Source organism: Pseudoliparis swirei, chromosome 22, assembly GCF_029220125.1.
Source record: "Pseudoliparis swirei isolate HS2019 ecotype Mariana Trench chromosome 22, NWPU_hadal_v1, whole genome shotgun sequence".
NCBI classification, from domain to species: domain Eukaryota; kingdom Metazoa; phylum Chordata; class Actinopteri; order Perciformes; family Liparidae; genus Pseudoliparis; species Pseudoliparis swirei.
The window spans coordinates 21662451-21677450 of NC_079409.1; the positions used below are offsets into that span (position 1 = coordinate 21662451).

The 15000-nt window shown below is 47.1% G+C and overlaps 1 protein-coding gene across 2 annotated transcripts in view; it reads right to left on the minus strand.

Annotated features, from left to right (window-relative positions):
- Window positions 1–2260: 2260 nt before the first annotated feature.
- Window positions 2261–15000, minus strand: part of znf407 (zinc finger protein 407) — a 144400-nt gene continuing 131660 nt past the window's right edge. For both annotated transcript variants that reach the window (XM_056444549.1, XM_056444550.1), the window contains exon 10: window positions 2261–3484. In XM_056444549.1, coding sequence (XP_056300524.1) covers window positions 2709–3484 — 776 coding nt within the window. In that variant the 3' untranslated portion in view covers window positions 2261–2708. The remainder of the gene's footprint in view (window positions 3485–15000) is intronic.

Below are 15000 nucleotides of genomic sequence, written 5' to 3' on the forward strand. Positions count from 1 at the left end.
TATATCCAGATATTGTCCAACTGGCAGGAAGTGAAGTAGGAAAGTTCCGTGACCCGGTAAGATGATGAACTTCCCTCCAGATGTCAGGAATCTGCTTTCCTCTCATTTCCTTCATTTTAAAGCATCACAGTTTTTTCCGTGTTGTCATATTTTCATTTTTTCCCCCGTGAATGCAAAATAAAAACATTTAAGTTTCACCTCCTGGAAAAAATATATATATTTTTCTCAAATTCGATTAAAAAAACAACCTTCGTACCTTTTGTTTCTTCCTTTTTTCCCTTCCTACCTCGTCTTCATCTGTCGTGCTGTTTGTTTTGATAAATGAATATACCAACAGAATTAACCCCTCGGTGGCGGCGCTGACATGAAGCAGATGGCTGCAGCGGCGCCGCGTGAAGGCGCTACGTCTGCTGCGGAGGCAGAGTGGCGTGCTGGCGCAGGGCACCGCGCCCACTCCTCCCGGGCTGACTCAGACTCGGAGAAGACCACCGCTACCACGCCGAGGTCTTCACCTCTCGCCTCTTCTCTCTCTCCTTAGGGGTGAAGTTACATCTCTCCATCACTTGTCTTTGTGACTTCATGTCTCAGAGGCTCCATTGGACCTGGCTGGGTCTGACGCCTCCTGCCCTGGACCTCCTGAAGCCCCGCCCCCTCTGGATCCAACGATCCATACACTCTGTAACTCTGTTCTTCTGGTCACATGACATCTATTGTTCTCTCCATCCTGGAGAGGGGTCCTCCTCTGTTGCTCTCCTGAAGGGTTCTTCACCTTTTCCCCCCCCCTAAAAGGTTTTTTTTTTCTATTCGTTGGGAGTTGTTCCTGATCCGATGTGAGAGGTCAAAGGTCAGGGATGTCGCATGTGTACGGAGTGTAAAGCCCTCAGGCAAATTTGTAATTTTTTAATATTAACTGAACCTTCCGACCCCTCAAGAGGTCTTCATCATTTCGACGATCTTCAATCTAAACGGAGAAGAAAGGAAACTTTGGAGTTTCAGGAAAGGATCCCGCCGATCCACCCTCGTCCTCACCGTGCACTTTCCACCCTCCTCCTCCTCCTCCTCCTCCTCCTCCTCCTCCTCCTCCTCCTCCATCATCTCCATTCTCTTTTTGTGATGCTCGTCCTCTAATTAAAAAGCCCTTACAGTTGTTTCTGGTTCAAGGTTGAGGCGTCGGGAGCTCATCAGATCCCCTGTTCAATCACGGCCTCCTGATGAAGAGCTGCGGACGGCCAACGGGGCTCTTATTTTGTTCTTTTTTTGGGGTGTGTGTGTGTGTGGGGGGGGGGGGGGGGGTTGGTAAGCCGCTAGGAATGGAGAATGCTTGCCATTTCGGCGGGAGGGGGGGGGGGGGGTATGAGTCGGCTGTCAATTTATGTCAGGCGCTGTGAGGTGTGTGTGTGTGTGTGTGGGGGGGGGGTTGGGGCGCTTGGCAGGGATTAACATGATCAAAGACACACATGCAGAGACACATAGGGAAAAGTAAGAGAAAGGGAGGAGAGCCGTGCAGCCCCCCCCCCCTTTCCCATAATAACTCCCATGGAAGTGATGACCCCCCCCCCCCCCCATGCACTCCACTTCTGGCCTCAATACACAACAACAATAACACAAAAACTCAAACTCTGAACGTGCATCATCACGAGTACAGGGAGACACACACACACACACAACACACAACACACACACAACACACACAGAGCACATCATGCTAATACTGCCAAAGGGAAGCCAAAACTAACAGCAGAGACATTAATAAAATGATCATGATGGTCACATGACATGACGAGCCGGTCACGTGACCACGACCGGCTCCTCGCCGCTCTGGATCCTCACCTCCTTCTTCCCCTCGGCATCCATCTGTAATCCACTCTAGTTCCTCCTGCCCGGCGTGTAAGGTGTGTGTTAAAGGGATGAAGATCTCTCGATGCCCTCTGTGTGCGTGTGTGTGTGTGTGTGTGTGCTGTGTGGGTTGTGTGTGTGTTGCGTGAGTGTGTGTGTGTGTTATATGCAATGAAAAGAACGGTCCTGATGGGGGGACGAGAGGAGAGGATGACGATTAGGGATGATGGCGACATGATGGCGGTGATGATGATGGCGATGGCCGTGTCGGTGATGGCAGGATGAAGATCAGCCGGCGCGTGTGACGGAGGTATCGACAATCAACAGCTGTGAGAAGAAATGTGACGACACGGCGGTTAAAAATTAGACTCAATCTTTATTGTCAGAAATGGAATCGCATTACCCCCCCCCCCCCCCCCACACACACACAGAGCTGATATATAATCACCAACTCTTTGTCATGACTCATAAATCGTCTGTGAGATCCGTTTTGGAGGGTTTTTTTACGTCCTAAAAGGATATTGTGTCTTAACTCGTAATAAACGAATCTCTACAAAGTCCTAAAAAACAGAAAAGAAAAGAAAAATAGACACAAATGAATGAACTGATGTGTCATTGTGAGCTGTAACCAACAACTTAAACGGTATAAAAGAAAACAACAACAAATGCATATTGTCCTTTTCTAACGAAGAATATAAGATCGAATTCAGGGAATATTAATTTCCCGAAAGTTGCGCGTTATTAATCGAGTTTATTGCAACTTAACTCACGGAGCACCGACACCTGTTCATCCTCTCTCCATGACCCCCGACCACGAAGACAGGAAACAGAACTGACCACGGGAAGTAAACAGGAAGTAGACCGCCCCCCCGCTACCCTTCCAGAACTATATTATGCGGCGTTCCGTCCAGATACACCACCATCTCCTCCCCCGCCTGAGGCTCCGCCTGCTGCCCCTCCCCCTCCTCCCCGTACACGCCCCCCTCCACCTGCAGGGTGCAGTTGTCCAGCTCCGTGACGATGTAGTGCGTCCCTTCGTTGTTGACGATGACCTGGGTGAGCCCCTCCTTCATCATCTGGGAGGCGGCGAGCTGCAGCACCTCCTGCATCCCGGCGCCCGCCTGCATCTCGTGGTCGTCGTCCCGCCTCGGGTCCGCCTGCACCACGCTGCGCACCGCCTCGGCGATCTCGGGGCTCAGGCCCTCGCCCCCCCCCCGCCTCTCCTCGTGATGCCCCATCTCGCTGACGGCGCTGAGCAGAGCGTCCAGCGCCGTGGACGACTCCGAGATCACGTGGCCGCGGGCGCCGGCCCTCGCCATGGCCCGGAGCTCCTTCCCGGCGTCGCCCGACTCCAGCACCACGTACTGCGTGCCGCCGCCGGCCGCCGCCTCGCCGCCCGAGGCGATGAGCTGGCCGTCCTCCGTGATGTGGAGCACCTCCGCCACCTGGCCCGCCATGGCGAGCGTCTGCAAGGTGGCGGCGGCCGACTCCTCCAGGGCGTGGTCGATGGTGACCTCGCCGTCGCTGTAGCCCTGGATGATGATGACCTGCTGCAGCGGCTCGTCGGCCGCCGCCTCCGCCGCCTCCATCTCCACGAAGGCGGCGCCCTGACCCTTCAGACGGCACTCGAAGGACTTGGACACGATGCCTGCGGAGCGCACACACACACACACACACACACGCACACGCACACACACGCACACGCACACGCACACACACACACACAGACACACACACACTTAAATACACTTAAATATACATAAATACAATGAAATATATTTAAATATACTTAAATACACGTAACTTTTCAACTTGTGACTTTAAACCGACTCACACTGGTTAAAGTTCTGAAACCGGCCCGTTTGTGCACTTTATCTTATATTTATAATAATTCTCTTAATTCTCGCCCGGTGTTGATTGTTGTTGTTGTTTATTGTCCCTCCGCCCGCCGTGACATGTTCCTTATAAATGAAAACATACGCGGCGTAAAAAAGATTCTGATATCCAAAAGAACCCAAAACAAACGTTTAGATTCCTCCGCCGTCTGAATGTTCTTCAGGAACTTGTTGAACTTATTGTGTTCCTGCATCACAGGGGGGGGGGGGGAATAGGGGGGGTGGAGGAGGAGGAGGGGGTGGAATAGGGGGGGGGGAATAGGGGGGGGTGGAGGAGGAGGGGGGTGCGACACGGCTGGTGCTAATTGAGCCACGCGGTGCCCTCTCAGATCACAGGTTGCCATGGCGTTTCCACGGTGACGTCTGGAGGCGAATGTATGCAGAGATGAACACATGAACGGATAGTACACACACACACTGACACACACACATACAGACACACACACACACACAGACACACACTCACACACACACACTGACACACACTCACACACACACTCACACACACTCACTCACACACACGTTGACCTGTCTGCTCTGATTCTTTTAGACAAACACAAAAACAAAAACATCTTTTAGAAACAACTAAATAACTTTTGTTGTTTTATCTCATTTCCTGAAGAAGTTGAAATCACGGAACCGACCGCAGAACCTCGTCAATCCTCCGGTTCCCCCCGACCCGGAGAACCCTGAAGACACGGGGGGGGGGGGGGCGCTCCATCCTCCATCCTCTTCCCTATATCCTCCCTCCATCCTCCCCCCTGCGCCCTTCGTCTTCTGAGGAGGAAGAAGCTCTTCTCCTCTCCTCCCTCCTCTCCTCTCTCTCTTTCTAAAGGCCGCCTCTCCTCTCCTCCCTCCTCTCCTCTCTCTCTTTCTAAAGGCCTCCTCTCCTCTTCTCCTCCCTCCTCTCCTCACCTCCCTCCTCTCCTCTCTCTCTCTTTATAAAGGCCTCCTCTCCTCCCTCCTCTCTTTATAAAGGCCTCCTCTCCTCCCTCCTCCTCTCTCCTAACTCCCTCTGCGTGGAGCTAAAGGAGCAGGAGACCCCCGCGGTGCACACCAGCAACACGTCTGGTGGAAACCATCGAGTCACATGTTCTCCAGGGACACTCTGTAGTTGGTGTGTGTGCACGTGTGTGTGTGTGAGTGCACGTGTGTGTGTGTGGTGATGATGCTGCCGTGTCACCAGTGTGTGTCCCATTAGCCGTGGCGTGCTGCCGGCGGCCCGCTGAGGTTGATGATGTCACTCAGCGGCCGAGAATCAACTTCATGTCGCGTCTCTTCGCCGCCGCTGGAGGAACGGCGTCTGAACGGCGTCTGAACGGCGTGACGCGGCGAGCGCTGGCCGCCTGTCCAATATGTGTTTGAGTGTTCTGACTCACTGGGTCCTCTAACAGGAAGTAATATATATATAAAAGATCATTTATATATATATATATATAAATAAATATATATAAATATGGAACTAAACCTGAAGTTGTATGTATATATATATATATATATATATAATATATACAAATATCTGAATTCATATATATAAATAAATATATAAATATGTAGAACTAAATCTGAAGTTTCCTATATATATATATATATACATATATACAGGACTGTCTCAGAAAATTAGAATATTGTGATGAAGTTCTTTATTTTCTGTAATGCAATTAAAAAAACAAAAATGTCATGCATTCTGGATTCATTACAAATCAACTGAAATATTGCAAGCCTTTTATTCTTTTAATATTGCTGATTATGGCTTACAGCTTAAGAAAACTCAAATATCCTATCTCTAAATATTAGAATATCATGAAAAAGTATACTAGTAGGGTATTAAACAAATCACTTGAATTGTCTAATTAACTCGAAACACCTGCAAGGGTTTCCTGAGCCTTGACAAACACTCAGCTGTTATAAATCTTTTTTTTTACTTGGTCTGAGGAAATATTAAAATTTTATGAGATAGGATTTTAGAGTTTTCTTAAGCTGTAAACCATAATCAGCAATATTAAAAGAATAAAAGGCTTGCAATATTTCAGTTGATTTGTAATGAATCCAGAATGCATGACATTTTTGTTTTTTTAATTGCATTACAGAAAATAAAGAACTTTATCACAATATTCTAATTTTCTGAGACAGTCCTGTATATCATTTATGTATGTCTATATATAATTTATATATATGTATGTATATATATATACAGGACTGTCTCAGAAAATTAGAATATTGTGATAAAGTTCTTTATTTTCTGTAATGCAATTAAAAAAACAAAAATGTCATGCATTCTGGATTCATTACAAATCAACTGAAATATTGCAAGCCTTTTATTGTGATTTATTGCTGATTATGGTTTACAGCTTAAGAAAACTCTAAAATCCTATCTCATAAAATTTTAATATTTCCTCAGACCAAGTAAAAAAAAGATTTATAACAGCTGAGTGTTTGTCAAGGCTCAGGAAACCCTTGCAGGTGTTTCGAGTTAATTAGACAATTCAAGTGATTTGTTTAATACCCTACTAGTATACTTTTTCATGATATTCTAATATTTAGAGATAGGATATTTGAGTTTTCTTAAGCTGTAAGCCATAATCAGCAATATTAAAAGAATAAAAGGCTTGCAATATTTCAGTTGATTTGTAATGAATCCAGAATGCATGACATTTTTGTTTTTTTAATTGCATTACAGAAAATAAAGAACTTCATCACAGTATTCTAATTTTCTGAGACAGTCCTGTATATACAGAATTATATAAATATATATATGGAAATAAACCTGAAGTTCCATATTATATATATATATATATATATATATATATATATATATATATATATATATATATATATGTATATCATTTATATATATATATATGAATATATACAGGACTGTCTCAGAAAATTAGAATATTGTGATAAAGTTCTTTATTTTCTGTAATGCAATTAAAAAAACAAAAATGTCATGCATTCTGGATTCATTACAAATCAACTGAAATATTGCAAGCCTTTTATTCTTTTAATATTGCTGATTATGGCTTACAGCTTAAGAAAACTCTAAAATCCTATCTCATAAAATTTTAATATTTCCTCAGACCAAGTAAAAAAAAAGATTTATAACAGCTGAGTGTTTGTCAAGGCTCAGGAAACCCTTGCAGGTGTTTCGAGTTAATTAGACAATTCAAGTGATTTGTTTAATACCCTACTAGTATACTTTTTCATGATATTCTAATATTTAGAGATAGGATATTTGAGTTTTCTTAAGCTGTAAACCATAATCAGCAATAAATCAGAATAAAAGGCTTGCAATATTTCAGTTGATTTGTAATGAATCCAGAATGCATGACATTTTTGTTTTTTTAATTGCATTACAGAAAATAAAGAACTTCATCACAATATTCTAATTTTCTGAGACAGTCCTGTATATAGATAAATACATATATATGAATATATTAATATATATTTGGAACTAAACCTGACGTTGCATACATATGGAATTAAACCTGAAGCGGCCTCTCAGAGCCTCTTTAAGGACCTCAGTCGGCTACCTGTGTGTGTGTGTGTGTGTGGTTTTTGTGTGTGTGTGTGTGTGTGCTGTGACAGCTCGCCGTGCAGCAGCCGGTGTGTGTTGGTCAGGTCAGCGCGGTGCAGCTCGCTGTACAGATGCAGTTATTGATCAGCGGATCAATGGGATGGCCGGGGGGGGGGGGGGGGGCGGGGCCTCTAAGTGGCATTACTTCAGCTCGGAGCGGCCGCCAGGGGAGCGGTCAGACAGCACTTACCAGCAGTTAGAGAAATTAACCTTAACACCGAGACACACACACACAATCAATTACACTCACAGGGACACAGGTCAGCTGCTGGGGAGAGCTCACCTGCACACACACACACACACACACAACCACACAGAAAAACACACACACACACAGGCACACACACACACAGTTCACACACACACACACACAGGCACACACACACAACCACACAGAAAAACACACACACGCACACACAGGCATACACACACAGGTACACAGGCACACACACACACACAGTTCACACACACACACACACACAGTCACACATGCACAAACACAAACACACAAATACAAAAACACACTCGCACATAAACTCTTGCACACATGCATGCGCACACACACACACACACACACACCTACCCGTTGCTATACTTGTGAGGACGCAGCACCGGCCGTAACCCCGGAACCTAAACGTGAGCCTCGTGTACCGCACGCCGCCTCCCGATTGGCTGGCCACAGAAAGGGGCGTCGGCAAAGACAAACGTGACGAACCGAAGACAATCGATCCCGTGCGGACGCCACCGCCATAAAGCACGTCGACCCGGAACACGAGAGAGGAGGAGAGGGAACGAGAAGGGAAGAAACACGCTCCGCAAATCAATCGCAAGGTCGACGGCGGCGCCGTGAAGGGGGCGGAGCTTAGGATCAATTCCTAACGGCGGCGCCGAAACCCTCGCAAGCCGATTACCTTCAATTATAGATATGAATATGGAGACCCCTAAACCCGACACACACACACACTGCTGCTATTGTGGGAGGAGACAGACGAGGTACTGTGTGTGTGTGTGTGTCACGGATGAGTGTGTGTGTGTGTCTCTGTGTGTGTGTGTGTGTGTCACGGATGAGTGTGTGTGTGTGTCTCTGTGTGTGTGTGTGTGTCACGGATGAGTGTGTGTGTGTGTCTCTGTGTGTGTGTGTGTGTCACGGATGAGTGTGTGTGTGTGTGTGCTTTTGAAGGTGACACTGCTAAGTAGATAAAGTGTCAGTTCTGGCTGTATCCAGGTCACCGGGGGAACGCCCGCATACCAGAGTGTGTGTGCGTGTGTGTGTCCGTGTGTGCGTGTGTGTGTGCGTGTCCATAGAGATGTGTGGATTTGAACGTCTGTAGATTTGTTTCTCATATATATTTTTATAATCCGACTCCGATGTGTTTCCACTTTGCATCACTTTACTTTCTAATCTCGCCGCTACAGAGACGTCCACTCGTTATTACACACATTTTATTCGTGCATTTATTGCGTAATTGTGTTATTATGTTACATATTTATTTATTCCCGCTGCATATTTGTGCGTATCTTTACATATTGTGTGTGTCGTGCAAAGCTCGAAGTACAAAAAGCTTGATGTGAAAACCGTAATGTCTTCACATTAAACATTTAGAGCGTGAACATCGACGCTCATTAAGTATTTACTGATGATTCAAGTGTTTACAGAAAAGAAGACGAGCAGCGTGTGTGTGTGTGTGTGTTTACACACTGTGTGTGTTTTCGGGTGTTCTCTGGTCGAAGCCGTGTACACGGCGACCTTCCCTCTGTGAGGCCTCGGGCAAAGCTCTCTGTGTGTGTGTGTGTGTGTGTGTGTGTGGGCAGGTCAGTCGAGGTCTGGCTCGTGACGGCTCTACTTTGTCTGGTGGGGACATACGCCGCCGCCGCCTTTACAAACGCCATGAATCAACGCCACGGAGGACAGCCAATTACACGGCGTCCGGATTGACACGGGGCCGGCAGAGATGGACACACACACACACACACACCGAACACACACACACACACAGTGACCGTGAGGGGCGGTCGTGATGATATTGATGACTTCAGCCGGACGCCGTTCACGTCATCACGACCCTTAACCCTTCATGGGGCGCCCGGTGAAATACTGAATACTAAGACATAACAATACTGTTTCACTGTTGTGACATTCAAACATTACATTGTTTTTAGGTAGAAAATCGACATCGACGAAGTGCTCATATATGGTTACTTGCCCGATAAAGGGTTATGGAACAGGAAGTTATGCGTCTGGTGCTTTTTCTCTCGGGTGTACGAGCTCGTACTGAGGCTAGTGAGGAGCGAAAACTGAGAGGAGACGCCATGTTTTAACTACCAGGAACTTAAGCCCCGCCCACAAACAGGACGTCGCCCCCTGGTGGCCGTGGATGGATGAACACGGACGCGACGATGAATTGAAGCTCCGGTGAAAAATATCATTCACACGGGTGTCGGGGAATAATATCTATCCAAATAATGTAAAAAATATTTTGCTTATTCATCCGGCACGCGAGAAAAATTATGATGAACATAAAAAACAAATAAAACATAAAAAACACCACAAACCCTGGAGAATTAAATATAACGTAGCACTCTAGATTTAGCTGGGAAGGGCTCAAAAGGTGAGAAGTGTACACACACACACACACACACACACACAGACACACACACTTAGTGGTCAGAGGGAACACAGGTCAGTGTCCTGCTCTCAGCTCTTTTTTCTGCTGACTAAGGTTGACCCAGAGTGAGTATAACACTAACTCTATCCACCCCACGTCCACTGGGTCCTAGCCCCCGGGGGGGGGGGGGGGGGGGAGAGAGGTGAAAGGGAAAGCAAATAAATAGACACCATCATCGGGGAAGCCGTTCCCCTCCACCTTCACTTTTCATCCTTTGCTTTTGGGTTAAAAACGTGATAGATTTAGAAGTTATTTGATGTATAAACGCTGCTTCAGAAGCAAATTAAAAGCTATTTTAAGTGTCAGAAACTTAAAGAAACTAACAAGGAATTCACAGGAAACTCTCTGATTTATCACGGAAAAGAAAACCGACTTTGAGGAACTGAGACGGGATTCAGTGAAAGATTATAATAAATAATGGAATCCACGAGCGTGATCATCGTTCCCTGGGAGGAATAAATACGCCAGACGGTGCAGTCGGAGCAGCCGAGGCTGCTGGGAGAGCAGACGTGTTGAGGCGATGCGGTCTGATCCGCCTCAGCCGCCAGCTGACGCCGAAAAGACCCGAAAAAAAACCCACCTTACGACTGCGGATGACATCACTGATTATGCGTGGCCCGGAGAGAAAGAAAAGAAAGAAAAGCATCTCTTCATCTTTCAGAACGACTAACCAGGTCGGACTGATGGACTCGTGCCGGTCGTTTTCCCCCCGATGCCACAAATCACTTTGAACTGCAGCTGAAGGTCAGAGATGATCACAGAGGAGGGAGAGAGAGAGAGAGAGAGAGAGGAGAGAGAGAGAGGGAGAGAGGAGAGAGAGAGAGAGAGAATCCAAGAGGGGCGGTTGACATATGAAACAATACCAAAGATCACAACATTCCTATTTCCAGTATCCCCCCCCCCCCCCCCTATCATTTCCCCATTAGGCCTCCTCTCTCTCTCCCTGCTCTCTCTCTCCCTTCTCTCTTTCTCCCTCCTCTCTCTCCCTCCTCTCTCTCCCTCTCCCTCCCTCCCTCTCTCTCTCCCTCTCCCTCCCTCTCTCTCTCTGGAGGTGGACCTTTGATTGCTTCTTTAATTACCCGTGTCAGACGGCTCCGTGGATTTACTGGGGCTGTCGGACTTCTGCAGATAATTACGTGCCTTTTTCCCTTTTCTCTCCTCTGCTCCATCCCTTCATCCCTCCATCCATCCATCCTGCTTCCACGGCGTCCCCCTCTCCCTCTCTCCCCCTCTCCCCCACTCCACCGTGATTTAATGATTAATTATGGATGTGAGTTTAAGAATAAAAGCTTTTTTGCTAATTAAAATGAACCCCCCCCCCCATTCTGGTAATTACAGTGTGAAGACGATGTTGCTGATGTCGTTTTGTTTCCAAAGCTCTGGCCCGCGCCCCCGTCTGAGGTCCGTCGAGGGCGGAATGGAGAGAATAATCACAACAGAACGGTTCGCTTCAAAATAAAAGAATTTGTAAAAAACGTGTTGGAGAAAAGAAGGAGGCCGGATCGGGAAGAGAAGAAACTAAAAGTCTCTCTCTCTCTCTCTCTCTCTCTCTCTCTCTCTCTGCTTGTTTCTGCACTTGTTGACATTCCTCTAGTGCGTGTCCGTGCGCCCAGACTCTGTATTTACCTTTTAAACTGTGGACAAATAGCAGGAAAAAGCTCTTCTTCCACCTAACGGTGATTATACACTTTGATAGCGACGCCACTTTAGCGAAGCCAGAGGTCAAGAGGTCAAGCCAAACCAAAACACCCTGAGGACCCCGAGGGGAGCGATGTTCACTGAAGTTGCTGCGTCTCATTTGCTTTTCGTCAGATGAAATAATCTTGAAATTTACGGCACACACAGAGTGTAGGACAAGGCCCTATTGTTCCCTGTTGAGTGAGTCACACACACACACTCACACACATACGCACACATGCACATACACACACACATACACACTCACACACACCCTCACACACATTCACACTCACAGACACACATTCACACACATACGCACACATGCACATACATGCACATACATACACACTCACACACACACACACATACATACGCACACAAACACACCTACACACACACCCATACATACATAAACACATGCACATACACACATACACACACATATACATACACACTCACCCTCACACACATTCACACTCACAGAGTCACAGACACACATTCACACACATACGCACACATGCACATACACACTCACACTCACACACAGACATATACACACTCACATACGCACACAAACACACCTACACACACACCCATACATACATAAACACATGCACATACACACACACATACGCACATACACACACATATACACAATCACACATACATACACTCACACAGGTCTGTTTGGCTCCGTCTCCGATGCTCCTCGCCATATTCACGGGGTATTTACCTAGCGGAGGCGTTCCTGGTCCTGATGGATCTATATATAGGGCGGCGGCGCTCGGCGAGGAGGCCGCTCCTCTAATCTCCGTCTCCGTGCCGACGGGCCGAGGCCCGAATGAATGACTCTTTACACCGTGTGTACGTGACAGTATAAATATTTATCAATATCGGGAGTCGGCTGGTGATTTTACCCAGATGGAGTGATTGATGGCTCCGCCCCCCCGCCGCACGCCAGAGACCATCCTGGAGATGTTATATAAGCCGCCGCCCCCCCCCCCCCTCTCTCTCCCTCCATCATCATCTCCATCTCGCTCCCTCTCCATCTTTCACACCTCCTCCTCGCCGTCGCTCCGCCCTTCGTGGCGCTGCCAGTTTGCCTCGCGGTCGAAGAACCCGCTCTGTGTGTTGAGCCTCTGATTAAAAAACACACACAGGAACAAACTGAGCACATTCTTACTTTTTGGGGGGGGATTTATGAAAATACTTTGTTTGTAACTTTTGTAAAAGTGCTCTGTGTGTTGAACAGTTTCATGTTGGTTGAAGCGTGTGCGCAGCGAGAGCTGCTCTGTTAAAAACAACAACAACAAACAACCAGAGGTCAACGTCAACATGAGAGTGAGACCTGCTCTTTACACACACACACACATTGAGAAAGACACACACACACACACACACAAACACAGAGACACACACGCACGCACACACAGACAAAGAGAGACACCCAGACAGACACACACATATACAGACACACACACACACACACACTGACAAAGAGAGACACACACAGACACACATACAAAGACACACATACACACGCACGCACACCCAGACGGACACACACACATACAGAGACACCCACACACCCACATATATAGAGAGACACACATACACACACACACAGACAAAGAGAGACACACACAGACACACATACAAAGACACACACATATATAGAGAGACACACACACACACATACACGCACACAGACATATATAGAGAGACACACATACACACACACACAGACAAAGAGAGACACACACAGACACACATACAAAGACACACACATATATAGAGACACACACACACACACACACACACACAGACAAAGAGAGACACACACACCCACACACCCACACACACACACATATATAGAGAGACACACACACACATACACGCACACACAGACAAAGAGAGAGACACACAGAAAACACACCCACACACACACACACAGACAGACGCAAAGACACACACACAGATAGACAGAAATATAGACACACAGACACACACACACACACAGACCCACACATAGACACACAGACACACACACACTGCTGCCAGAGTGTGTGCAGTTTGGTCTGGCTACACTTGTGAGGACCGACTTGTGACACCTTCCCGCTACTTTTGAAGTTTCGTGGACATTTTTGTTGTTGCCGTCTGGTCGTCATGGTGACCAGTTCCCATCGGGTTCAGGATGAGTCGATGCCGTTGGTCAAGCAGGTGACATAAACCTCGAGAGACCGAGTGCATTTTAAACACGCCTGTGTGTGTGTGTGTGTGTGTGTGTGTGTGTGTGTGTGTGTGTGTGTGTACCACGCAGACCCTCCGCATCGCCGCTGCAGAGCCAATTAAACTAAAACACCAGAAGTCCCTGAACACACGCGGCCTGTGAGGAGAGCTGAGGAGGAGGCTCCTGATTGGCTGAGGGCTCCACGCTCCCCTGCTAATGGAATTTCCGGCTTTAATTTGAAAAAATTGGGGAAATATCTCCCCCTTCTTTGCCTTGTGTTTTCTCCTTTAATTGCATTTAAAACTTCTACCCCCCCCCCCCCCCCCCACACACACACACACACATTGGGCACCAGACCGCCACGTCTATTAATCTAAACTGTCCGTTATCGGAATTAGCATCCAAATGTGATCGGTTCCACCGAGCCTTCGCCACCGCTTGTAATTCCAACTAAATCCACTCCCGTGCAATAACTACAGTGCCCTTCAAGAGCCCCCCCCCCTCTTTGAGAGGTATTGATTCGTATTTGTTCTGTAATGAGAACAATTAGTCTCCTTCCTGCCCTCCTTCATCTATCACCTCCGTGTTCCCGCGACTCGGCCCCCCGGCCGGCCCAGCTGGAGGTCCCACACCACTGTGACCCCCCCCCCCCTCTGCATGGGGAATAATAGAGAGATAATAGAGGGCATTTCACTTCTTTCTGTTTTTTTCATAAAGTATGAATGGTAGAAAACACCTTTGATCTCTCTCCGTGGAGTTTGATCTTTATTATCATATTTTGCGCCGATGCCGACATCCAATATATGAAATGATTGAGATTTAAAGTTTTATTTTCCTGGCGTGAAAAAAATAAAACAAATAAAACAAACACGAAGCAACAATCCGACCCGTCCGACGCGTTACTCATCAGCGGCGGCGAGTAATTACAGAAACAAATTGCCTCCCATCGATCACGCCGGACGGCTAACTCCGGCGTGGCGTGCCGTTAACGTGCATCATAAAAAAACAACGACAAAAAAACAACTGTGAAGACGCAATAAAACACTCCCGTCTCCCCGTTAATAAAGCTTCAGTCTCCGGCGTGGAAGTGGAGCGGCCGCCGGACGGACGACCCGC